General features: G+C 34.0%; 3 protein-coding genes, 1 long non-coding RNA gene and 1 pseudogene across 11 annotated transcripts; 3 read left to right on the forward strand and 2 right to left on the reverse strand.

Moving 5' to 3' along the window:
• The first annotated feature begins 3,780 nt into the window (after positions 1-3,780).
• On the forward strand, positions 3,781-8,786 carry LOC111314901 (squalene monooxygenase SE1-like). Of its 2 annotated transcripts, XM_089749235.1 has the most exons (9): positions 3,781-4,230; positions 5,272-5,383; positions 5,539-5,713; positions 5,919-6,087; positions 6,218-6,436; positions 6,572-6,847; positions 7,017-7,295; positions 7,418-7,490; positions 8,661-8,786. In XM_089749235.1, the coding sequence occupies exons 1-9, from the start codon at positions 3,994-3,996 to the stop codon at positions 8,699-8,701; spliced, it is 1,581 nt and encodes a 526-aa protein (XP_089605361.1). In that variant the 5' UTR covers positions 3,781-3,993; the 3' UTR covers positions 8,702-8,786. The 2 variants fall into 2 exon arrangements, with proteins under 2 accessions (XP_089605361.1, XP_022772253.2); XM_022916518.2 differs by lacking the exon at positions 8,661-8,786 and having other exon boundaries at positions 7,418-7,720.
• Positions 6,853-7,491, reverse strand: LOC149513052 (uncharacterized). The gene is made up of 2 exons (XR_016330660.1): positions 7,389-7,491; positions 6,853-7,310 (listed from the first exon to the last, which is right to left on the reverse strand). It is a non-coding gene; the product is annotated as an uncharacterized LOC149513052 (long non-coding RNA).
• LOC111315478 (uncharacterized) lies at positions 8,474-11,956 on the reverse strand (annotated as a pseudogene). The gene is made up of 7 exons (XR_016330659.1): positions 11,675-11,956; positions 11,393-11,434; positions 10,677-10,794; positions 9,889-10,125; positions 9,738-9,774; positions 8,885-8,966; positions 8,474-8,788 (listed from the first exon to the last, which is right to left on the reverse strand). The product of XR_016330659.1 is annotated as an uncharacterized LOC111315478 (transcript).
• Positions 11,957-12,146: 190 nt separating this feature from the next.
• LOC111315477 (putative pectin methylesterase CGR3) lies at positions 12,147-15,138 on the forward strand. Of its 2 annotated transcripts, none has more exons than XM_022917202.2 (7): positions 12,147-12,286; positions 12,397-12,564; positions 12,658-12,697; positions 12,798-12,839; positions 13,233-13,607; positions 14,003-14,058; positions 14,818-15,138. In XM_022917202.2, exons 2-7 carry the CDS (start codon positions 12,445-12,447, stop codon positions 14,968-14,970), a joined length of 786 nt encoding a protein of 261 aa, XP_022772937.1. In that variant the 5' UTR covers positions 12,147-12,286; positions 12,397-12,444; the 3' UTR covers positions 14,971-15,138. The 2 variants fall into 2 exon arrangements, with proteins under 2 accessions (XP_022772937.1, XP_089605362.1); XM_089749236.1 differs by having other exon boundaries at positions 12,148-12,286; positions 14,771-14,909.
• Positions 15,139-16,194: 1,056 nt separating this feature from the next.
• On the forward strand, positions 16,195-24,315 carry LOC111315479 (hyperosmolality-gated Ca2+ permeable channel 2.1-like). Of its 5 annotated transcripts, none has more exons than XM_022917205.2 (12): positions 16,195-16,612; positions 16,992-17,437; positions 17,645-17,794; positions 18,221-18,284; positions 18,397-18,606; positions 19,292-19,471; positions 20,215-20,513; positions 21,561-21,837; positions 22,192-22,470; positions 23,369-23,602; positions 23,685-23,862; positions 23,972-24,315. In XM_022917205.2, exons 2-12 carry the CDS (start codon positions 17,157-17,159, stop codon positions 23,992-23,994), a joined length of 2,175 nt encoding a protein of 724 aa, XP_022772940.2. In that variant the 5' UTR covers positions 16,195-16,612; positions 16,992-17,156; the 3' UTR covers positions 23,995-24,315. The 5 variants fall into 5 exon arrangements, with proteins under 5 accessions (XP_022772940.2, XP_022772941.2, XP_022772945.2 ...); XM_022917206.2 differs by having other exon boundaries at positions 16,312-16,612; positions 17,106-17,437; XM_022917210.2 differs by lacking the exon at positions 19,292-19,471 and having other exon boundaries at positions 16,312-16,612.
• The last annotated feature ends 161 nt before the right edge of the window (positions 24,316-24,476 follow it).

The following is a 24,476-nucleotide window of genomic DNA, read 5'->3' on the forward strand; positions in this document are numbered from 1 at the left end:
GCTGTTCGTGAAGATTGCAGCTTTACCCGTACAGCTGAACTCCACGTAGCCCTTTCTCCATCTGATGGCTTGAAGGAGTCACCATTGGAACTTAATTCCTGCAATATAACAAACAGGTGGTACTTTGACCACTTGTAATCTCATTATGCAAATAAGATGCCGATATGCAAGAGCATTCAGGTATATATTTTTGAATATTATGAGAAGTTATTGTTTTTCCATGAATAAAGCCAACAAATGAGCCCAAAAAGGGCACTGATTAAGGACAACAGTAGAAAGGTTGTCACTAATTGTTAAGATCAGGAATTCAGCATCTTTAATCAATCAATGTTATTGCTGGTATATATGCTATTAATTTTCGTTCATAAGCAGCATAGTCGATAGTCCATCTTCACCAGCAAGCAACGATATTCGTGAAACTGTATTACCTTTCGTTAGAGGTTTTTTTTGATCCAAAAGGCATTTAGATCATTTCTCTCATTAGAAACTATCAATAGATAATTAGAGACATTTTAAACTTTTGATTTGACCTAACACGTACAATATTATGTTAGCTTGCTTATGTTATTATTTTACTTCACAAATTTTTTACCTTATATATATATATAAATACTTATATATATATAAATAGAGATAATCAAGTACTATTATATTATTCTCTATTACTCATACGTTATTATTTTTCTCTCATTCCAACTTTTTTTATATCGATTTTTTGACTTTAGCGTTGAAATGTAAATATAGAAAACACTGTTTATCTTTATTTTTAACTGTTTTTTTTTTTTTTTTTGTGATTTTAAAATTTTGACCCTCACTTCAAAGCTTGGCACCAAACACCTTTCATCTTGTTTCTGTTTATTTTCTAATTTTATTAAATTCATTTGCCATTTTTTTCCTTTTCTTTGAAACCGTGATTAAATATATGAATATGTATTTCAGGAAAACTGCCAATTAAAAAGGAGGCAACACTTTCGTGCTCACTTCTGATTTCTTTTGAAGACGTTTTGTTGCCTTTTTCTACTAAAAGTAACCGGTAAGCAACTTCATAGATACGGTGGAGTCCTAAAATCACGCATGCATGTGCTGCACGCCGGCATACGAATACTGAATACGATAACACACTTCAAAATCTTCTACGTTTGCGTGTGACGCAGTAATCCCTGTATTGACTCAAAGGATTGGGATATAATAGTTTGTAATTGGTCCATTCTTCATTTGACCTGATCTCGCACAACTGACAAACCCTATTTTCTCACATAATTTCTTCGTTTGCCGCTGCTGCTGCTATATTATTTTATTTTTTCCATGCATGCTTGACTTAGTTCATAAATTGTGTGGAATTTTTCTGCGAATGACGACGTTGTTTTAGTCGTACCGATTCCTTTATTACCTACCAAAGCGCAAGTCAGATTCTTCCCCTCCTTTTCTTTTTCCTGCTTTTGAACGTCCACTACCCTTTGTTCTTAATGGTAACACCCAAGAAATTGCTAGGTTAATTTGGTAGCAAAGAAAATAAAAAAAAAGAAGAAAAAAACAGCCGGAAGAATTTGAGAGATAGATATCATATCTTAATTCAATTGATTTATATAATTATTTTTAAAAAAAAACATATAATAAATTTAATTTTAAATTATAATACTTACGATTTTTTCTTTTATTTTCAGATTGTGAAGACTTTTGTTATACAAAAAAAATTATTTAATCATTCCATTAGTTGGAATATTATAAAACATCACTAAAATTAATCTTTCCATTTGCAGTGTGATGAATTTTCTTCATTAATTACTTTATGTACCCTTTCCATGTATTTTCTTTTTCTCTTACCTAACATATAGTCCAAGGAAAAAAAAAAAAAAAGAGGAGGGAAGGATGTTGATCGAAATGTAGTCCACTTAATCTTCAATTGTCAAGTGAGAAAGGCCTGCATGTACCTTCAAATTTGAACGTTAAATTCCACCCATGAAATATATATATTGATGGATGTTTAAAATAATCTTTCAATGCCTTCCCATGAAATATGATATTGACTTGGTAACTTTTACTTGCAACATTCAAACAAATTATTTTCAACCCCTAACAACGGTTTGATGCACTCGTTTCACATTTCATTAATAAATTATCCACCCAAGTATATGATCATATTAAACATCAAATTTTGATTAATCACTAAAATCCAAAATATTTTGTAGTCATTAGTTTTCAAATCTCAACATCAATATGAAGGTCCTTCTCTATTGCTTTAACTCAAGTAGGATCATTGGCCCAAAAAAAAAAAAAATCAAGTAGGATTTGTGGAATTTTTAGTGCTTGTTATTTTCTTTGAGGGTTAATCTTTTGACTAAGTTTTCTTATATATTTATATAATATTCCAAAATAGCACACAAATTCAGTTTCGGTTGGCTCTTGATTTTTGTTTTTTCAAAACATTTGATAAAAATATAGTCCTACTTGCTTTATACACCCACCTACTAGCTATCTCCATTTTTTTTTTTTAATAATGAAAGCTAAAGTTTGAAAATAAAATAATGAATTACAGATGTTGAAATTTAAATTTTATTTTTTATTTTAATTAAAAAAAATCTCATAATTCTGATCGTAAAAGACTTTTATATGCCTTCCTTTTATCCTATAAATTGACTAATATATATATATATATATATTTTTTTTACAGACTTTATTTATTTATTTATTTATTTTATAAAGCTAAAAGAGACTTTATAGATAGTTTACAGAAGTTCCCTTCATGGTAATTGGCATGAAGTTCCCTTAGGAGACTTTATAGATAGTTTGAAGTAGTAGTAACCATAATCACCAAGTACATTAATTAAGGTGATTACTTGTCAAATTATCATTTATGATGTTTGTTTTAAAGTCAAAGTCGACTAGGGTTGTAACATGATTGTGACTTTGTGAGATTGCTTGTTAAAGTCAAATTCGACTAAGGTTGCAAATCAAATACTAAATACTAATAGATCATGCATGCTTTGGTTCATTAGCTAAAGCTGCAGAAGTTTTCTTCACGTGAAATGGTCACATAATATAACATAACATTTCCTTCTATTTTCATTCCTCCTCGTAAAGTATAATAAAAATATAAAATAACGTAACATTATTATCTTCAACATCTTTAATCGATACTAAAATATCGATTATTTAAATAAACATATATCTTGTAAAATATTATTTTATCATACATCATGACGGAGCTTTTAAACTTCATGAATGAGATTAAAAAATTATCATATATTATTTTTTATGTTAATTTATTAATTTTTTAAAATATATCATATAGTAATTCCCTAACTTCACTAATTGTGTATTAACCAATTTTTTATCTTGTAAATAATGAAAAAAATACTAATAAAGAGTTTGAAGAGCATACAAATTATATACTAAAAATAATAAATTTAATTCAATTAATTTATATAATTCTTTTTAAAAAATAATAGTTAATCATTTTTAAATTTAAATATTAATATTTACGATCCCTTCATTGTAATGCCACTATAATGTCATTTTACAAGGAATAGTGGAAATTCAAAATTAATCCTATTAAACAAAGACTTTAAAGCCCATAAATAAATAAAACCAAAACAAAAGTTAATTATAGATTATATGTGGAAAGGAAATTAGAATGAGGGATGCGTAGTTTAAGTATAACCTCATAGGAGGCGCAAGTTAGCAAGAAATAACACGTAAGAGCCAGACTGGTGACTTGTAAGTTGTAAACATGTGTTATGTGGACTATAAAAAGGCCATTCCTCTCCCCCGTACTTGCCCGTATTCCAAAAGTTTTGAATCAAAGCACCATTGTCCCCAGCTCCAATCCCACCCCAGCCCAAAATAAACAAACAAACAAAGCAGCAATCCCGAGAGCAAGAGAAAGAGAGAGATTCAAAACTTTTTCTCTCTTTCTCTGTCTCTCAACGTCGTCGTTTTTTCTGGCGGAGCCCCTGTTTCTTTTTCTGGTTTAGCATTCGGAGGTGGAAAAGAATGGCGGGTTCGTACATGTGGGGATGGATCTTGTGCTCCGTGATGACGCTGGTTGCATTGTACGGTTTATTTTTGAATAGACGGAAAGGGAACGGAATCTCTGCCGCGAGGACTGAGTCCGTGAAGAGCGTCCCAGCGGTTAACGGGGAATGCAGATCCGCTGACGGCATCGACGCTGATGTCATCATCGTTGGAGCTGGCGTTGCTGGGTCCGCCCTCGCTCACACTCTTGGCAAGGTGCTTTTTCACCTTTCCATTTTCCTCCACTTTCTTTTTCATTTTCTCAGTAACCAATAAGGAACTAAATTTTCTTCATTTCACTATTTTTTTTTGCCTTCATTTTTGAACAAGTTTCGGTGATTTTTTTCCTTTTTACCTTGATGTCACGCCTGCATGTTCTCGGACCTTCGGCTTTTTAAAACGCTATACACCTTTTTCTTTCTTTTATGCGTTTTATCATTTGTTTATATAATTTTACAATCCTTTATACTTTTTATGTCTCTCTTTTCGAATATGTTGCAACTATTAAATGCGCATTGTCATATAAAAAAAAGCTCACAAGCTTATCCGCCATAGATTCTGGGAGTGGTTTATGAGCTTTATAATTGTAAATCAGTATTTACAATTTCTTTTTAAAATTTAATTATTGGTTCATGTCTCTGGCTTTTTATTTTTTGAGGAAAAAGGCTTACCAGTTACCACTTACCAATCATAACGGAGGCTTGTATCGAAAGCGACTTAAAGAAAATGAACCGTCTGTTGCTATTAGGAATTTTGCAGACATCAATTTCTACGTAATTAGTCACTGTCGATAAATTATAATCTTGTATAGGGGTTTTAACTGAACATTGCCTAGGACAAGGTAGACTAGTTTTGTCGTTGTAATAACAAAATATACCTTACTCTTGGTTTTCCAAGTTTTCTGTTCCCACTCCCCTGTACTTATTATCCTCTGCGACCTCGATGCGCTGGCTCGTTGTTCTGATGTCCACTTTAGGGGATATCGGATTTAATTGATATAACTGTATTAATTACATACGTGTAATACGCCGTTTTAGAATTGTTTTTGTTTTTTAAATTTTTCACTGATATATGGACATTTAGCATCGATTTCTTTTTATTTTAGGGATTTAACTTGCTTTTCAGTTTTCAATGGGATGCTTATGTGTAAATTAAGCATCAACTCAGATGATAGCGTTTTGTTTTTAATAAAGTATTTGAGATAATCTTATTGAAAGTTATTTCAACTTAAAATTGATTATTTGGTATAAAATACAGGATGGGCGTCGAGTGCATGTTATTGAAAGAGACTTGACAGAGCCTGACCGTATTGTTGGGGAATTGCTACAACCAGGGGGCTATCTCAAGTTAATTGAGTTGGGACTTGAAGGTTGGTCAATATTGAATTGTTTGAGTAGGTGTAGATGTTCATGGTGTCAGAAGTTCTGTGTTCGATTGTGAATATGCTGATATTTTAAGTGTCCTTGATTACTTTCACATGTAAAGGAATGACTTAAAGTAGTCTTATATATTTTCTGACTGCAGATTGTGTGGAGGAAATTGATGCTCAGCAGGTATTTGGTTATGCTCTTTTCAAGGATGGTAAGAATACCAGACTTTCTTACCCCTTAGAAAAGTTCCACTCAGATGTATCTGGTAGGAGCTTTCACAATGGACGTTTCATACAGAGCATGCGGGAGAAATCAGCTTCTCTACCCAAGTACGTCTTTTCCCCGTTTGAGATATCAATCGTCTATTTGTTATGTTCCTCATGTTCATTGCTCAAACCTTTGAGTGTTTAAAAACAGTGACTTATCATGATTCTTCAATATTATGAAAAATTGAACTGCCTAATGTAGCCATTATGGTAACAAGTAATTCACTGTTAAGGTAGTTATACCCTTTTTTTCCCATCTTTTTACTAGTGTACGTTTAGAGCAAGGGACAGTTACTTCTCTACTTGAAGAAAAGGGGACAATCAGAGGAGTGCAGTACAAAACTAAAGATGGCAGGGAATTGACAGCCTTTGCACCTCTGACCATTGTTTGTGATGGCTGTTTTTCGAACTTGCGTCGCTCCCTTTGCAACCCTAAGGTGAGTTGACCGATAAACCCTTTGTTTTGTTGGTTAAGAAAATGCAAATTCCCCATATTCCCTTTTTATTCCTTTTTTTTTTTTATTGTTTAACTTGAAAAATTAAGAAGGCCTAAATTGTAATATGCAGGTAGATGTACCCTCTTGTTTTGTGGGATTGGTCCTGGAGAATTGCCATCTTCCATACTCAAATCATGGGCATGTTATACTAGCAGATCCTTCCCCCATTTTGTTCTATCCTATCAGCAGCACAGAGGTTCGATGTCTGGTAGATGTACCTGGTCAGAAGGTTCCTTCTATTGCAAATGGAGAGATGGCAAACTATCTGAAGACCATCGTGGCGCCTCAGGTAGTTAACTGCTTTAGCTCTGCATATTTGAACTCCTCAGGGCTTTATTTATTTTTGTAAAAGTTGTTCTTTACTCATGGTATCTGAATTTAGGCTTAATTGTCTCTTGGATTAACAATGTGCTGCATGTAACAGGTCCCCCCTGAAATCTACAATTCATTTGTAGCAGCTGTTGAAAAGGGAAATATTAGGACAATGCCAAACAGGAGCATGCCAGCTTCTCCTTATCCCACACCTGGAGCCCTATTGATGGGAGATGCATTCAACATGCGCCATCCGTTAACTGGTGGGGGAATGACTGTGGCTTTATCTGATATTGTTGTCCTCCGTGATCTACTAAGGCCACTGCGAGACCTCCATGATGCACCTACCCTCTGCAAATATCTTGAATCATTTTACACCTTGCGTAAGGTAAATTACATTAATAAGCTGATTTCCTTTTGTTACTGGTATTGATGTGCCGAGATTTTCTAATCACATTATCACAATGTTGAATTCAAAATTTAACTAATCTTAGTTTGTTTAAATGGTAAAATTTTATATTACTGCAGTGAACTCATTTCAATGTTACATTTTGCAGCCTGTGGCATCTACTATTAATACCTTGGCAGGTGCCTTGTATAAGGTGTTCTGTGCTTCACCGGATCAAGCAAGGAAAGAAATGCGTCAAGCTTGCTTTGATTATCTAAGCCTTGGTGGTGTATTCTCAACAGGACCCATCTCTTTGCTCTCTGGTTTGAACCCTTGCCCCTTGAGCTTGGTTCTTCACTTTTTTGCCGTGGCAGTATATGGTGTTGGTCGTTTACTATTGCCGTTCCCTTCACCTAAGCGAATCTGGATTGGAGCTAGATTGATCTCGGTGCAGATCTGATCCCTGTCATTTTCATTAATTTTATCATTTAGAACAACATCATTATTATGTTTCATCTGCCTACAACAATATTTTATTTACTTTAATAAAATATTGTCATGCTGTTCCAGGGAGCATCAGGAATCATCTTCCCTATTATCAAGGCAGAAGGAGTCAGGCAAATGTTTTTCCCCGCGACTGTTCCTGCATATTACAGAGCCCCTGATAAGAAGACGTGGAAAGAGAGGAAGAATTTTTAGCTTTCGCCATGACAAACTATTTTGTATTTTCATTTGTCTTCCCCATTTTAGTAGTAGTGGGGAAAGCAAATGCTCAAGTAAGGACCTCATTCTTTAGGCTTGTCTATAAGTTTACTTTTTCCACTATTTCCTAAAAGGGAAAAATCTGAGATCAAAGTATATAATCTTCTAAAATGAATCTTGGCTGGGGAAAACTCTCTGTTTTAATCTTGGTTGGCAGTATCGATATTTGCATTTTCTTTTAAACAAGACTCAATCATGAATCGAACATTGAAGGGTTCTTTCATGGTTGGGAGAAGAGAAATTTGAATTGCAAAGCCTCTTTTCAGCCACCCATTCTTCGTCGTCTTTCTTATGTACTCCATTGAAACAGGTTTTTTAATATTTAAATTCATCGGATAACTATTGGCCAAAAAAAAAAAAAAAAAATCAGATACTTCATAGAGGCTCTTGTAAGGTGCCAACAAGATTTTCGCTAGCTGCTGGGCGGACATCACGAATCTACCTGCCAATTATATGGTCAGGACTTCTATTTTGCAACAAAAGATCTGTTTCGTTGCCTAGTCTAAGCCGATTAATCAAGAAAATATGATAAGATACCCAGCGTGCAACATTTGGCAGTATTTAGATGGTCCGAGCTCATGGTCCATCCCCTACCCGATAAGGTTAATGTCACATGAATTAACCGTATTGATAAATTCTCAAATTCATAGAATTAACCATAATAATATTTTATCATAACAAGGAAAAGCACTATTGTGACGAAATATGGTATTTTCTTGGAGAAACAAATAGACTTTGAGATTAACTTCGTATTAATATTGTTTTATCAAATTACCAAGAATTTGACTTACTTTGATTAGAGACCCTTTAGAGTCAAGTTATAACTGTTTTCTACAAATAATTCAATTGTAATAAGCCAGAGATGTGTAATAAACAATTCATTATTTTTCCTTACAAAATAAAGAAACTCGAAATGAAGGCCGAAAAAAATTATCCATCGGTATAAACTCAGTTAATTAAAAAAAAAAAGAAAATTGATCAGCAGTGATGAATGTGAACTCTCCATCTGTAAACTTGAGGTAGAAGTATAGGGTTTTGAATTTCTACATATCTATTCTTGCTCTTCATTTCCCAATTCTTGTGCAGATTTAACCAGGTTGTCATACCCTCATGTTCTTCGTTTCTTGCTTTATAGCCTCGTAGGAGTCATTACCTCATTAAATTTGGCCTCAGCAACTTCTGAAATAAAGCACAAGGAATAAACTTTAAATAAACAATCCAAAGCAATGCTGTTAAGATTAGAAGTTTCTTGGAAAACAGTTGAACACATCTCACCTTTATCATCCCCGTTCTGATCCGGATGGAATTGTTTTGCCTTGGCCCTCAATGCCTTCGGCAGACAGATAATGTAATCGGTCTATCATCACAGGCAGGACATTAAATCCAGTAACAAGAAGAAACATAATAATACCAGTTTTCCTAATTAAGTTCTTTGATTGATATATTAATTCATATAAACAAACATCGATTAAACAACTATACATCAAGTCAGAAATAATGACATAGACCAGCACACATTGCAACAAACTAACCCTTAAATGAATAGTATTTATAACAAGGGTTTTGCAGGAGTGTTTTATTTTGGGATAAGTTATAGTTTTGCAAGAGTGTTTCATCTACTGGAATATGATATGGCTGTTGACAAAATGTAGTTCAGTCACACAGTATCAGATCAAAGAAGCAGACCACTTAGTTAATGTGAGCACATATCCCAGAGCAGTACAGGAACAATTTATGTGATTATCATGCTTAAAACAGGAATCCACAAACTTAGATTTTCAGACTTTCTAGTCTGACAAAATATTGTTAATTCATAAAAGCGAGATGGTAAGTTGATGAACATTAACATAAATTAGTACTCTGTCTACCTTGAGAAGATTGAGGAATCAACTAGCTAAGACAAACACCGGTTTGATTTCACTAATCAGTTATTTAATATAGGAATAAGGTTATAGCAAGTCAACTTTTGATCAAGATGTACCAGAAATGTCATGATATATAGCCAATAGCATGTCACAAACATAACTAATTATATCAAAATGAAGTATCACTTTAACAAATGAAAAACAAATTATAACTCAAAACAACAGCAGCAATGTAAATGCATTTTAAAGAAAATTCAGTATACCTTAATCTCATCTTCTGTATATGGTTTTGTTCTGGACCTGTGGAGAAAGGGAAGTCGAGAAATGTCAATTATCACAAAGTTGAGCTCTTGGCTATACTGACAAGAATAGGATGGAAAGGCATTTATTAACCCTGCATTACAGCAGCATTACCTGTCAAGACCTAAAACTGAATAGTGATGTGATAATGGATAGCTTGCACTATCTCTTTGAGGTTGCCAGGAATTGGCTCTCTGATCTCTGTATGATGTGTCTGCCATCCAATACCAATCATCTCGTTGGAAGTGCTGATGATAAGCACCAGGACCATTTGCGTTCCAGCTCTCATATCTCCTTTTAATATTTATTTTGCTCCCTGTTAAACACACTTTGCATGGGCCTTAGTTGCTCCTATAAAGAGAAGCAGAAATTAATTAACAAAATAATGATATAACAATGGTGTACTAAAAATCTGGGGGGAGGTTGCTGGCACCCCCATCCCTCAGCTGCAGCTTTTGAAATTGCTAGAAAATACTAATGACAAGGAATAGTAATCCTGAACAGAGTGATTTGATTGGCGTTAAAAGAAGAAAATGATAATTGCACGTAAGACATGCCATCCACCACAATCACATTCTCCCTGTACCAATATACTAAATCACAAAAGATTTTCTGAAAAATATCATAACAGATAACTTCCATCAGAAGGATTGCACAAAATAGTCACATGAAGCAGGGGTACATCTCCCAGAGATTAAAAATTCCCGAGGCACAAGTTTTCACCATCACTAAATAGTAAATACTAAATGTTACAACTTAACACTCCTTCAAAGATAACTGCTTCTAGCAATTCACAATTTAAAACAACCTAAACTAATGTTTCAAAAACCAAGTTGCAAGACCTGTAGAAAGTAATATGTTAGTAAGATACAGAGAATGCTATAACATAACCAAAAACGTACCACTCTGTCCATTTCTTCCTCATACTCCTTTCATTCAATGATTATACCTTCTCCATGCTTCCTCCTGAAAGGATGTCCAAAAAGAACTTCGTCTCCATGATGATTGTGACCTGGCTAACTTCATGGTGAAAGTACAGACATGATCACATTGGTGAATACACATTCTACCGTTTTGAGGCATAAATGGACAAATTCACTGTGCATAATACTTGATTGTGATATCAAGTTAATCTATAAGATATCAGCAAACATAATAGATCCATTAGACAATTAAACAAGGCAGCAGTCAAACATAAAACAGCTCAACCATATTCTTAAAATCTAAAAATATCAACATATGAAAACAGAGGTACTCATGCTTGATAAAATGTTTTCATCACCTTCAACCCTTTTAACACATTATAGCAGCATTCACAGTATTAAAGCCATACTAGAAAAGCAATTCAAATAGCACATTATAGCACCTCTAGCCATGAGTCTAAATTTGTAGTCACAAAAAGCAATTCAATTAGCATCCTTGTTTAAATTAAAGCACTAGAAAACAACTGGAAATTTCTAAGAAAAAAAAAATTCCTTCTACCATTCCATATAAGAAAACAATGACCATAGTGATGATGAAATATATAAGGAAAGATTTTTCCTCAACAAGTCCACATTTCAACAATAGTAGCAAGGAATTATGGATAGCTGAATCGTGAAAGAACTTTTCTGTATACCTGAGTAGATATCCAATCAACAGACGTCCTCAGCTAACTAACCTGCCAGATTGCAGCTACAATCAAATGGGCAATTCTAACAAATAGCTACTCCCACCTGCACTAACTTATTATTGCAAGAAAATTTTAACATCATTTGTTTCCGTTCCCCCCAAAAATCCAACCTTTCGTCTTAAAATATAATTTACGGCCCAGAAATCAAAACTGCAGCTTTATATAAAAAAATTTAAAACGATCAATTAAAATGTGGAAAAGATAGAAACTTTTAATGGAAGAACTTACCGAGAAAGTAGTTTCCGTGGCGCCAATTAAATCAAAGAAGAAAAGTCCCCAAAGCTTGGGATATTCCTCTTTCTCTTTATAAGCTCTGTTTGCAGAGGACGACCATTGCTTACTCTTATCCTGGTCAGCATCTTCGCCCCCCATTTCTTTTGATTCCCCAATTTCCGAATACCGAAATTTCAACAATCCCTTTTCTTCAATTCAATTTCAATCCTAAACCCTAATCGTACCGTTAGGGTTTTTTTTTTAGAAAATTAAATCTCTTTATGTTTTTTCACCTCCTTCGAGTTTGACTCTCTAAAGCCGGAATTTGAGTGATGGCAAGGACTCCAAAACTTAATCAATGGGTACACGTGTCATTAATCTAATGGGCCTAAAAGGCCATTTTAAATACCAGGGCCTAAAAAATTGGGCCAGCGAGACTATAAGGCCTAAGTTGCCCGTTAAAGGAATCAAAACCGCCGGATGTCATGGCCGACTCCAACGCGCCTTTTACCGCTACAGCTTTTCTCTTTTTCTTTGTTTCAAAATAATAATAAGAAAAAAAAAACCTGAGATCCGACTCTGCCTCTACCCGCACAAAAATGCGCGTACTTGAATCTCTGTCTCTCGGTAAGAATCATTCTTTCCACACTTAGAAAATGCGATTCAATTAATTTTCTAATGATTTGTTGTTTAGCAATATTGCAAATGATTTTTTTTATTTGATTGGTTTGAATCAGAATAGTTGAACACAAAAAGAATCAAAATCGAAACAAAAAATTGTAGGCATGTCGAGGAGGCCAGTGAATTCCTCTAGACGATACGGAGACGCCGGTGGGGGAGCTGCTCTCTTTTCGTATTCCAAATCTCGCTCTCCTCCTTTTATCTCCATTCTTCTCATTGTCCTGGTACTTTTTTTTTTAATATTTTATTTATTTATTTATTTATTTATTTATGTTTCTATAAATTTTGTCTGAATTTCTTTCGTTTCTATTTGTCAGGGTGCATTGCTTATTGTTGCGTATTTTCATAGTGGCTCAGGTTTGTTTTTCTGATTAAGCATTGATTGATTACTTAATCTGTAATAAATGATTCCATTATGAATTTGTCTATGGTGATCATATCATTTTTCTTGCAATAGGTCGATCCGGAGGCATAAAGGAACCTGTTACAAGAGTTGAAGGTATTTTTTTTTTTCTTTTTGCTTTAAGAAAAAAATTAATGTTATTTAACAATATTTCCACACAGCATTGTTCCATTTTTCCTTGAATTGCATATGAAGAAAGTGCGCATCTTGGATATATATATATATATATATATATATATATATATAGGGGATTTTGAATGCATTTGTTGATACTTTATAAAGAGTAACTTGGGATTTTCTTCTTCTTCAATTAGAATTAATTAGATTTGCTAATGGTATGTTTATAGCTGCGAAATCTAGATGATATTCTACTTACTGCTTTTTATTATTATATGTTTCAGCTAAGGCATACTTTCCTTTTTCTTGTCGATATGCTATTACTAAGAAATGACCTTTAGTTTTAAGATACGATTTGATCTTCATGCGCAGGTGACTTTTCCTGCACATTTGAGGTTCAACGGACTATTCCTATTTTGAAGAAAGCATATGGTGACAGCATGCATAAGGTTTTGCATGTTGGTCCTGATACTTGTTCAGTGGTTTCAAATTTGTTAAAAGAAGAAGAAACTGAAGCTTGGGGTGTGGAGCCCTATGACATTGAGGATGCTGATACTAACTGCAAAGGACTAGTGCATAATGGCATTGTGCGTGTGTCTGACATCAAATTTCCTCTTCCATACAGGCCGAAATCGTTCCCTCTTGTAATTGTTTCGGATGCATTAGATTATTTGTCTCCAAGATATCTCAACAAGACACTTCCAGATTTTGCAAGGGTATCGGCTGATGGAGTTGTCGTATTTACAGGTAAAAGCAGCTTAAGTTTTGTTCTGATTCCTGAACTTGCAAGTCATATGTGCCTTCCTATCCCGTAATGATCTTTGTTTCTTGCTTTTGGTTTCAAATACTTGCTTTCTGTTGCCAAATTTAGCCATTTTTATATTGGTGGACTTTGTATTGATTCTTTGTTTAGATCTACTGCCAACCTTTACACCCTCGTTATGTGCCGTATGTATGTCATCATGACCATCTTCTTCTCCATCTTTTTCTTTTAATAGGTCATTGTCCTGTCTGCGTTATAAAAAATGCATTAAGCTTTTATAACAGTGTTTCTGTAGCTAATATGCTGTATGAGATTACAAAGAAATAATTTAAACCTTTTGAGCTGTCATTCAAGGACTTTTCTAATTGTTGCAATGTAGGTTTTCCAGGTCAGCGGAAAGCTAAAGCTGCAGAAGTGTCCAAATATGGAAGGGCGGTAAGTGGCTGTTACTATGTTCCTTAATTACTGCTTGTTATTCTAAATTGCTAAGACTTGATGATCAATATGAAATGGACACTTTCTTTATCCTTATTATTGGATAGGCCATTTAAATGAATGTCGTCAAGTAAAACTTTTCAGCTAGTTTTAAGCAATTTTTTGTTTTAAAGTTTTAAGTCTTATAAGCTAAATTATTATTCAGAGGTGGGACACTAAATCTAATGAGCATCTCTTTTGCTTGCCTTCATTACCGTTTGAACCATACATTTTTCATTTATCTGTTGCATGGGTCAATATGTAGAATTGTCGAGATTTTGTTTTGGCCAATTAGAATTACGGAGATGGCTTCCTGGATTTCCGTGTAATGTGTAGATGTATGTGAATGCATGCAGGCATGTTTATTTCTGTACCCAAACAGTAATTAAGAAATGTGATGACCTTTAATTAATGTTGGCAACCTTCAAAATTGTATTACTGAACAGTGTAATAGGTTGCTTTTACCAATCAAAGTTTCCATCTATCTATATTTGTTAAGAGTTGGAATGTAGAACCAAATGATGCTTGATTTCTGCTATTTGAGTTGTCTTAGCATCTTTTTCATATATCAAACATTGAAACATATAGTTATATACATATTTTATGTGTTGGTCTCAGATTTTGGTATTAATTGTATTGTCTTTTACATATCATGTATTAGTACATTTTGCAGAGTTTAAATGAATGTGACATGCTGAAGTAATTTCTTGATTTCTGAAGGCTAAACTGAGGAGCTCGTCTTGGTGGGCACGATATTTTGTCCAGACTAGCTTGGAAGAAAACGAAGTTGCCAGCAAGAAGTTCAGTCAGGCTGCAGAAAAGAACTCATATAAGCCCAGTTGCCAAATTTTTCACCTAAGGTCATACCACTGATTTGTTTACATGGAGTTCCATAGTGCAGCTTATTAAATGTTCAGTAGCATAGTTTAAATCTTGGTATAAAATGTTTACTTTGCTTTCATTAGCCTACTTTTGAATTTCATCCAGTATATGATGTATTCCTTTATTGATATTATTGTGAGTCAAAACATTTCTCCGATACATCATATCCTTTTGCTCTATTGGTATATATATCTTTTTTGGGTATAAAAGAGGCTGCAATTTGGGAACAGGGGAAGGAGTTACAGATGACTGTATTAATCAACTAAAATAATCTCCAGGTTATGCTCCACTAATAATTGCAACTAAGGTTCTTGCGAATCACTTGTGAAAGCAATTGTGGGTCTAGTTGGGTAACCCATGATAAAACCTGCGACCCAACCTGATCCATTGTTGACCCTTGAGTAGCAAATCGATCCGATCCATGCTAAGTTTCCAATTAATAAATATTTTTTTTAGTGAAATCAGGCAATTTATTTGAAATAATTTTATTTAAACAAATGTGTAAAACATAACTTATACTGTTCCTGTTTTTAAAATAATCGGGAACAAGTGCAGGCAGCAAGTCCATCCCATTTGTTTGGTGTCTTAAGTTAGGCCCAACCCTTAAATTGGACTCACATGTTTCCCATGTATCAACCCTTAGGGCCCATGCTTCAATATTTTAATCTAAAAATTAGATGAAAAATCATGGAATCCCTAATATAAAGTTATATGTATATCTAACGATTTTAAATACAGAAAAATAATATAATATGAAATAATACAAAAAATATAAAAATGATAAAGTTTAAATTTTGATAAAAATTGTATATGTATTAAATATGTGATATGATTTTTCTTATTTTATATATATTTGATAATAAATAAATAATATATAAATATATAAATTGTCATACTTAAAATAAGATAATATCATGCATTTTTTTATATTAAAAATTTAGAATTCAAATAAAATAAAGTTGAAAGCTTAATACAAACGAACCCTAATAAAAATTTTAATATAAAATAATATAGAATTTAGCCATAACTAAATTTAAATCTAAAAAAAAAAAAAAATGGCTTCACGCCGAAAACATGTGAACTAGTCAACAATCCTCATTCGTCACCGACCTAGACTCCACTTTAAATAAATTAGGTCGCGGTGCACCGTAACAAAACCAAGAATTCCAGATTCGCACAGACAGTTAAGGCGGTTAAACTTTAGTTGAAGGATCTAACATTTTTGTACTGTCCACTTATTTTCCGCCACGTGGTTCTTCCGTTGCTCGATCTAGTTTCCGCATTACCGAAATCTTTTTCCAAATAAATAACAAAATTTTACGTGTAATTTTTGTAAGAATTTTTTCAATAAATTCCTTATAAGATGAGATGCTAAATTAGGGTTCTTGATTCCTTTCTCTGCAAATTGGTCGATTTTTTTCCCTTTTAATTTTTTTTTTGTTGTTCCTATTTGAAGTTGAAGCAAAATCGTGGCGTTTGGCGTATAAGTAATAAACAGGCTCAACATTTTCTTGTTTTCGGTTTCCTAACTTTTTCTGCTTTTCACCGATCGTTTTTCTTCATAATCTCCCCACGTTTGGGAACCTTTTCGAAGTTCTTTCGCTTTTTTTTTTTGGCTCTGATATTTGCGCAGGTACTTTCTTTAAATTAATCTTTATTTTTTTCGGTTGTTTAATTTTGTTTGAATTTCTTCTTTGGATGAATTTGTTTGGTGCATTTTTCGTTTTTCATTTTAAATTTAATGTTTAATGCTTTTGGTTTTGTATATCTTTTTGGGAAAATTCTTGGTTTTTCTTGTATATATATGTCTTGGAACTATACAAAATAATTAAAAGAAAAAGAGAAAAAAAAGGGTTTGGAAATTTCATCAGGCATCGAAAGACTTAGAATTTTCACTAGCTTGTTACTTGAATTTTTATTGAAGGGTTTTTTTTTTTATGCATATGATGGGCGATAAATTTTATTAAAACTTTGGTTTCTGAACCATGACAATTCCCAAATCAATTTTGCAGCACTTGGTTCTGTGTCAAATCGAGCCAAACTTGTTTCTGCATTATCATTATCATCAAAAACATTCCCTCGTTTCCAGCAAATTGGAAGTAATATGATGTCCTTCTGTGGCTAAGGGCCGGAGTAGTTGGATCTTTAAAGCTTAAAAAAGGATATAGTGGAGAGGGATGGACGTTGTTGCTCTTTTAACTTCTGCCGGAATCAATATAGCCATATGTGTTGTGCTTCTGTCATTGTATTCCATACTGAGGAAACAACCAAGCAATGTAAGTGTGTATTTTACCCGGAGGCTTGTTTCAGAACCAGTAAAGCGCAATGAACCTTTCTGCTTTGAAAGATTTGTTCCCTCTGCAAGCTGGGTCATGAGGGCCTGGCTAGCAACTGATGAAGAAATATTGGCTGTCGGTGGTGTGGATGCTGTAGTTTTCATGAGAATAGTTGTTTTCAGGTGATTAAGTCTCCCATATGGAAAATTTTTGAAGTCTTTCATTTTTCTTTGTGAAATTTTTGCTACCAAGTTTCTCCCGCAGTCTAAGCTTGCAAATATATTCAAAACTTTTTGAAGTGCTTTAGTATTTCAATTATATTTGGTCAGTATCTGCGTTTGCTTTTGCAGGTTTTACTAACTGCACTGCTATTTTCCTCCTGTTTTCAGTATTCGGGTATTCATCATTGCTGCTATGATTTGCATTTTTCTAGTGCTTCCAGTAAACTATTATGGACAAGAAGAAATGCTGCACAAGCAAATCCATGCAGAATCACTGGAAGTATTTACAATTGGAAATGTAAAAGAAGGTTCAAAATGGTATGTTCTGTTGGACCCATTATTATGATGAGATAGTTGCTTTAATTCTTTTTGTAAAATGATATGTTATCTGGATGCTGCCTTGTCGAGCCATGAATGTCATGAACAGAAATAAAATTTGGACTTGTTCTGTCCTACATTTGGTTTTTAGGATGTCCTTTAGAATTCTACTTTTAGCATATTTGCAACCAAGTAGAAGAATCCAAGTCTTTGTGTTTTTTTTTTTTTAATACTTTTATAAGATTCCTGGGAGAGTTCTAATTTCAAGTATAAAATAATGAATTTTTAAAGTTCTTTGTTTCAATAACTCTTTCTTCTCCAGGCTGAGATATTGAGATGTCACTCTAACATAATGTTTTTTTATGGTAATATAGATTGCAGAAAAGCAGCTATTTGATTATTTTCTTTTTGTTTAAAATTTTCCAGGCTTTGGGCCCATTGTCTTGCATTATACGTCATATCCTGCTCAGCTTGTGTTCTACTTTACTTTGTAAGGATGTAAAAACCAAATTGCATTGTTTACCCCATATATAGTAGACCTGTTTTTGATGCATTCTTAAACTTCTTCCGGCATTCATTTAAAGATTACTGCTTTGCTGTAGGAATATAAAAGTATCACTAAAATGAGGCTAGCACATATTACTGGATCTCCTCCCAATCCAAGTCATTTCACAGTTCTAGTCCGTGGCATCCCATGGTCTCCGGATCATTCGTACAGTGATTCAGTGGAAAAGTTCTTTTCAACTTATTATCCAGCAAGCTATGTGTCCCACCAGATGGTATATCAGGCTGGTACAGTTGATAAATTAATGGTACTCATCTATCTTTAGTGACATAAATTTATGTGAATTTTGTTAATTGTTATTTGAAAAGGCTTTAATTTTGAATTTAGTGTCTTTATTGCAGTTATTCACTACTTTCTTGACATCTAATGATTGAATTTAGTGTTCATCAGAGGTGGATGTACTTAGTGTTGATAAACAGAAAATGTTTGCTCTTCTTTTCCTTTTTTTATCTTGTGTTCTATAGACAGATAAAATGGTTTCTTTAATGGAATTCACAACTCAACACATGATATGAGAGCTTAAAGAGATGTAAATGATAGTGGGCCCGTTGCATACTACGTATAAGATATGACCTTGATTTTTATTATATTTGATTTGAGATCATGTTTTAAATCTTTATATCATTGACTTTCTTCAATGTTATTATACGGTTGTGACTTGCTACTAGTTACCATACAGTTATTCTTTATTCATTTTAAAAAATAGGATAGGACTCAGTGTGACGATGCTGGTGCATTGCATTAAGTTGAATTTCCCATTTGGTTGTTCTCATTAGGGGATTTTAAGTTGAACTGAGTTGAGTAATGTCAAAATGAACTTGTATTTCATCCTTTCTATGTTTTTTCTAGTCTGCTGCGCGCAAACCCAACGTTCTGCTTGTTTTATAATCTGTGAGAAGTTCTTTGTATATTCTCTAATATATTCTTTGCAGAAGGATGCAGAGAAGATGTACAGAATGCTAAAAACCATTGAGCCACAGTGTAAAATGAGATCTATGCCATGTTGTCTTTGTGGAGGAATGACACATTCCTTTAAGGTGCTTAACAATGAAGCAGAAAGTGTTAAGAGTAAAACCAGCGTTGATGGGTTGCAACCAACTCAAAGAGAAAAGGTTGAAAATCTTGGAAAAAGTTGAGTCTAATAATTTTGATTTCAGGGTCATAGTATATATGCTTAAATAATATATCATTTATGGTTGGCTCTTTTAGTGGTTTGTTGCGAAAAGTTAACTTGTTGCAGATATTGTTTCCAGTCTTCAAAGTTGTTTTACTTTTATATCTCCTTTGGATTATTTTAATGTGTTATAAGCATCTTTAGTTAATCATGATCTAGTATTTCCTCTGACAACAAAGAACTCTAGTGGATTTAGATCTGATCTTGCCACCTAGGAATTGCTCTCATTTGATGCTAAAAAGCATTTTGCATGCTCTTTCGGATGTTTACATGTTATTAATCTCATTCTGAACCTTTGCTGGTATGAATGTTCCAGCTTAATGATTTATATGATGAGGTACCTTTGTTAGATTAGGTACCTCCTTTTCTAGATGATGATGATGCATGAAAGTTGTATTACTAAATTTGAGCAATCTTTTGAATGCCAGCATTTACTTTAACTGATAATTCTAACTATTAAAAGGACATGGAAATATAGTAGTGGCCTTCTATATTTCTGAACATTTATTTCTTTATTTCTTTATGGAGACTTTCTCCCTATGTGATTTCATTCTTATCATTTCCTGTTGCCATAATTGGGTGTTGATGTTTGAAAGCAAATATTGATTAATAACTTTTAAAACTTTGATGGAAATGGGCATGTGATACTGATATCCTATGTTATTTTGGCCTCTGATACAGGAATGTCCAGCTGCTTTTGTTTTCTTCAGGACTCGCTATGCTGCTGTTGTTGCTGCACAAGTTCTTCAATCATCAAATCCCATGTTATGGGTGACACAGCTAGCCCCAGAGCCAGATGATGTTTATTGGTCAAACCTCTCCATACCGTACAAACAAGTTTGGCTTCGTAAATTAGCAACTCGTTTAGGTGCTATTGCTTTTATGTTCGTGTTTCTTGTTCCAGTTACATTTGTGCAAGGCTTGACTCAACTAGACCAGCTATCACATGCATTTCCATTTCTTAAAGGAATTTTAAAACAGTTGAGTATCATTCTACAAATTTTATTGCAAAAGCAGTGTTAGCTTGTTATTTTCAATTATGTTGCTATCATTAGACATTGCAGTCATGGCTGATGCCTGAGGCAACAAATTAGGATATGGAAATTGCTACAACATGTTAGACTATATCCAATAATACACAAACAATCCATGAGAAGAGTCATAGTCATGAAACCACTCTAAGCTCATTCTAAGTGATCATAAGTTTATATTGACTCCTTCAAGGAGATCAGGAACCCAAGAATAGAGTGCTGCTTTTGCTTCACTTGTTTTTGGAAATTACATAGAAATTAGAACGGTTGGAATTTCATGTGCCTTAGTATGACATGAGCACCTTAGCTTAAATTTTGAAGATGGAATAGTTTGTGGCACATACTGAGAAGTAAGAACAGACCTAGAGTGAAGGCTCTGAAAGGACAATCTAGAATAGATAAATAAGCACATATAACTTATTATAGTGAACTATTATTATTATTTCGCAGCATTTAGCTCACCCAAGCTCTTTCTGTGCATTAGCACATGTGGATAGAAGGATAAATATTAATATGGCATGTCCTTCAGGTGCATATCTGTCTCTGTTCTTTGTTCACCCGACTGCAATATATTTGCTTCTGACAACTGATGCTTGTGTAAATGCAAAATATGTGTTGATAAGATAATTTTTTGTTTCTGATTTTGCATGAAATTTTCTATGACTCCTTTTTCCAGTATTTACTTTGTGCTTAGTAATAATTTATTTCATGAACTTGTCAGAAACGTTGGGGTTTAATTGAGTATATATTTTTTAAAAGAAAATCACTGGAGAATAAGATTATTCAGGAGCTAATACCAGTGGCACCTAACTGATCAGCTCCGGAAGTCTTTGGGTTTATGGGGGCTCCCTTTGTTTGATTCTTTGAATGCATCATAATTTGCTGTTTCGTGGTTATTAGCGGAATTAAAAGAGGAGGAAATCTGGCGATTATTGAAGAGGATCTAGAATAGATTTGACTTGTTTGTGAACCTATCCTGTTTGTTCTTCTGTGCAGGAAGTTCATGAACCGGCTGGTAACAGGTTACCTACCAAGTGTGATTCTGATATTATTTTTGTATACTGTTCCACCAACCATGATGCTGTTTTCCACAATGGAGGGAAATGTTTCGCGTAGTGAGAGGAAAAGGAGTGCATGCATTAAAGTTTTGTACTTCACAATCTGGAATGTTTTCTTTGTTAATGTTCTTTCTGGATCCGTAATCAGACAATTGAGTGTTTTCTCAAGTGTTAGAGACATACCCATACAACTTGCCAAAGCAGTGCCAACCCAGGTAATTTTCCATGGACTCTTTAATAGTTGGTTTAATAAAACCCCACTTATTCCAACTTCATGGAAGATTTTTACATGCATTTAGATTTAGAATTTATCTTGGTCTATTGGAGATAACTTTTTTTTATATGAGTTCTGAAATTGCGGATATCCAACTTCTGGTTTTGACAAGCCTGCACAGCAGGACCTAATATCTTATTGCAAAGTCTTAAAAATGGCAGTACACTTTTATGCCCTCTCTTTTTTCAGCACATTCACATTGGACAACGATTGCTTCTTATCTCTTTTATTTGTCGTGTAATGTGAATCTTCGGGATTACTTCTAACTGTAGTTGTTGTTCTTGAGTACCTGCAGGCTACGTTCTTCACGACTTACGTGTTATCATCAGGTTGGGCAAGCTTGTCCTGTGAAGTAATACAACTTTTTGCTCTTCTTTGCAATGTGTTCAGAAAATTTATACTAAGAATTGAGGATGATCCATCTAATTGTGCTCTAACCTTCCCTCACCATACTGAAATTCCGCGACTTCTTCTGTTTGGACTCATTGGCTTCACTTGTTCTGTCATGGCACCCTTAATATTGCCCTTCTTGCTGGTTTACTTCTTTCTCGCTTTCCTTGTCTATCGGAACCAGGTGAGTTTTTGGCTGATCAATTTGATGTCCTTGAGTCAATTTCATTTGGAAATTTCGGTTTTTGCCCACAAAGCTTCTTAGTATATGTAGTCTGTTCTTTATTGAATTGGGCCCTTGTTCATTCATACCGGTAAAGAGTCGTTATAAGGAGTGATATGCATATTTTGAAAGAATAAAATAAAAACAAAAATATGAAGACGAAAAAGAGTGTCTAGATTAAAATTCTTAAACAATTCAGAATTCAGTTCTTGAAAAAGTTTTAAGTTTTATCTGAAGAGTGAACTGAGCTCTTGCTGAAGTATCCATGAGATGGTTGTTCTTTCCCTTTTTTTTTTTAATTTTAATGTTTTTGTATACACCAATAAAGTGATCCCAATGAAAATAATAATAAATGTTAAAGGAACATCTGTAAAGGTAAAAGGATTGGAAGTTCAAATAAAGGAATGATGGTTCCTAGTATGGCGACAGCCAAAAATCTCAGACTAACTGAAAGCAGCTGTTTCTTGAAAGTATACTCTAAGCTTACATGTGGTCCTTGTTAACAGAACAGTTGTTTATTAACAACTCCAGAAAAGCTGTTGTATCGGATTACATTCTAAGCTTCAATTTCCTCAGTATTCTAGAATAGCTTATGCATTTTTAATACTTATAATAGTGCATATATAATCTGCATGTGTAAGTATCAGATTTATTATGTACAAGGTGTTCCTGGTGTCTATTTTATGTTTCATGTATTTTCAGTACATGGTGATGTTATGGAAGCATTTTATTTACATTTTCACTGTTAGGTAAAGCATACTTTTGTTGATGACAATTGAGTCAAGTGGAAGATAGATTCAGAATAATTCAACTTAACACTTTGATAATGCATTTAATTTAATGTTCATTATTTTTTCAGATTCTCCATGTATATGTATCAAAATACGAAAGTGGGGGAAAGTTCTGGCCCATTGTTCACAACACAACAATATTCTCTTTAGTGTTGACACAAATTATTGCCCTTGGGGTCTTTGGCATAAAAAGATCACCAGTTGCTTCTGGTTTCACCATTCCCCTGATACTTTTCACTCTTCTGTTCAATGAGTACTGTAGGCAGAGGTTTTCCCCTGTTTTTAAGAGGAGTCCTGCACAGGTAAGCATCAGAAATCTCCCTCTCTCTCTCTCTCTAGAAAACTCCCCAACCAATTTTCTGCTGTGATGGCTTGGTTGTACAGGTTCTTATAGAGATGGATCGACAAGACGAACAGTGGGGGAGGGTGGATGAAATTTATAATCAGTTCCGTTCAGCCTATTGCCAGGCCCCGTTATTTTCTCTAGACTTGTCCACAGCCGGGAGCACCGGGCACCATAAAGATAAGAAGAGTTCCCAAGATCCAGAGTCACTGAATCCAGGTATGGTTGCTCGTGCTTGATGGTTCCTTCCTTCCAGAATCATTTACTAATTGATTTGATCTGTACGTTTACATTTTCCGGAAATCAACTTGTTAAATTAAATGAATAGTGGGCTGTTCATCGCACTTCTGAAGGAGAGGGCCTAAAACGAAGTGAACCTGTTCATTCTTCTGTTACCATCATGTGCAAACAAAGTCAATCTATGGTCGTTCCAGGACCAAGTTCTCTGTTAATTTAGGAAACATTGATAGAAACATCCGTATAGAGGCTCTGTTAATGGTGACAATAGGGCATTGGAAGCAGTACATAAGGTGACAGTTTTTGTTGTACAAATGAATTACTTTTCTGTTTTACTTTTCACACTTTATGGGGCAGAGATAATCAGACAAAAAGCCCGATGATATGTATACTCTACATTGTACAGTTTTAAAGGAAAGTGTTCTATCTTGTGGATATTGATGTGCACGATTGAAAAGAGCGAAGACAAATACTCTCTCTTTTGTACAATTTTGGAGACATTTCAGAGCATACTAACAACATTTCAATCTGGAACAAGGTGAATTTCATCATTGGTTGTATGCATTTTTTGAAATACTATTTCTTTTGTTCAATTA

Source organism: Durio zibethinus, chromosome 20 (assembly GCF_047325235.1).
Source record: "Durio zibethinus cultivar Kanyao isolate XHJ-2024 chromosome 20, ASM4732523v1, whole genome shotgun sequence".
Lineage (NCBI taxonomy): Eukaryota > Viridiplantae > Streptophyta > Magnoliopsida > Malvales > Malvaceae > Durio > Durio zibethinus.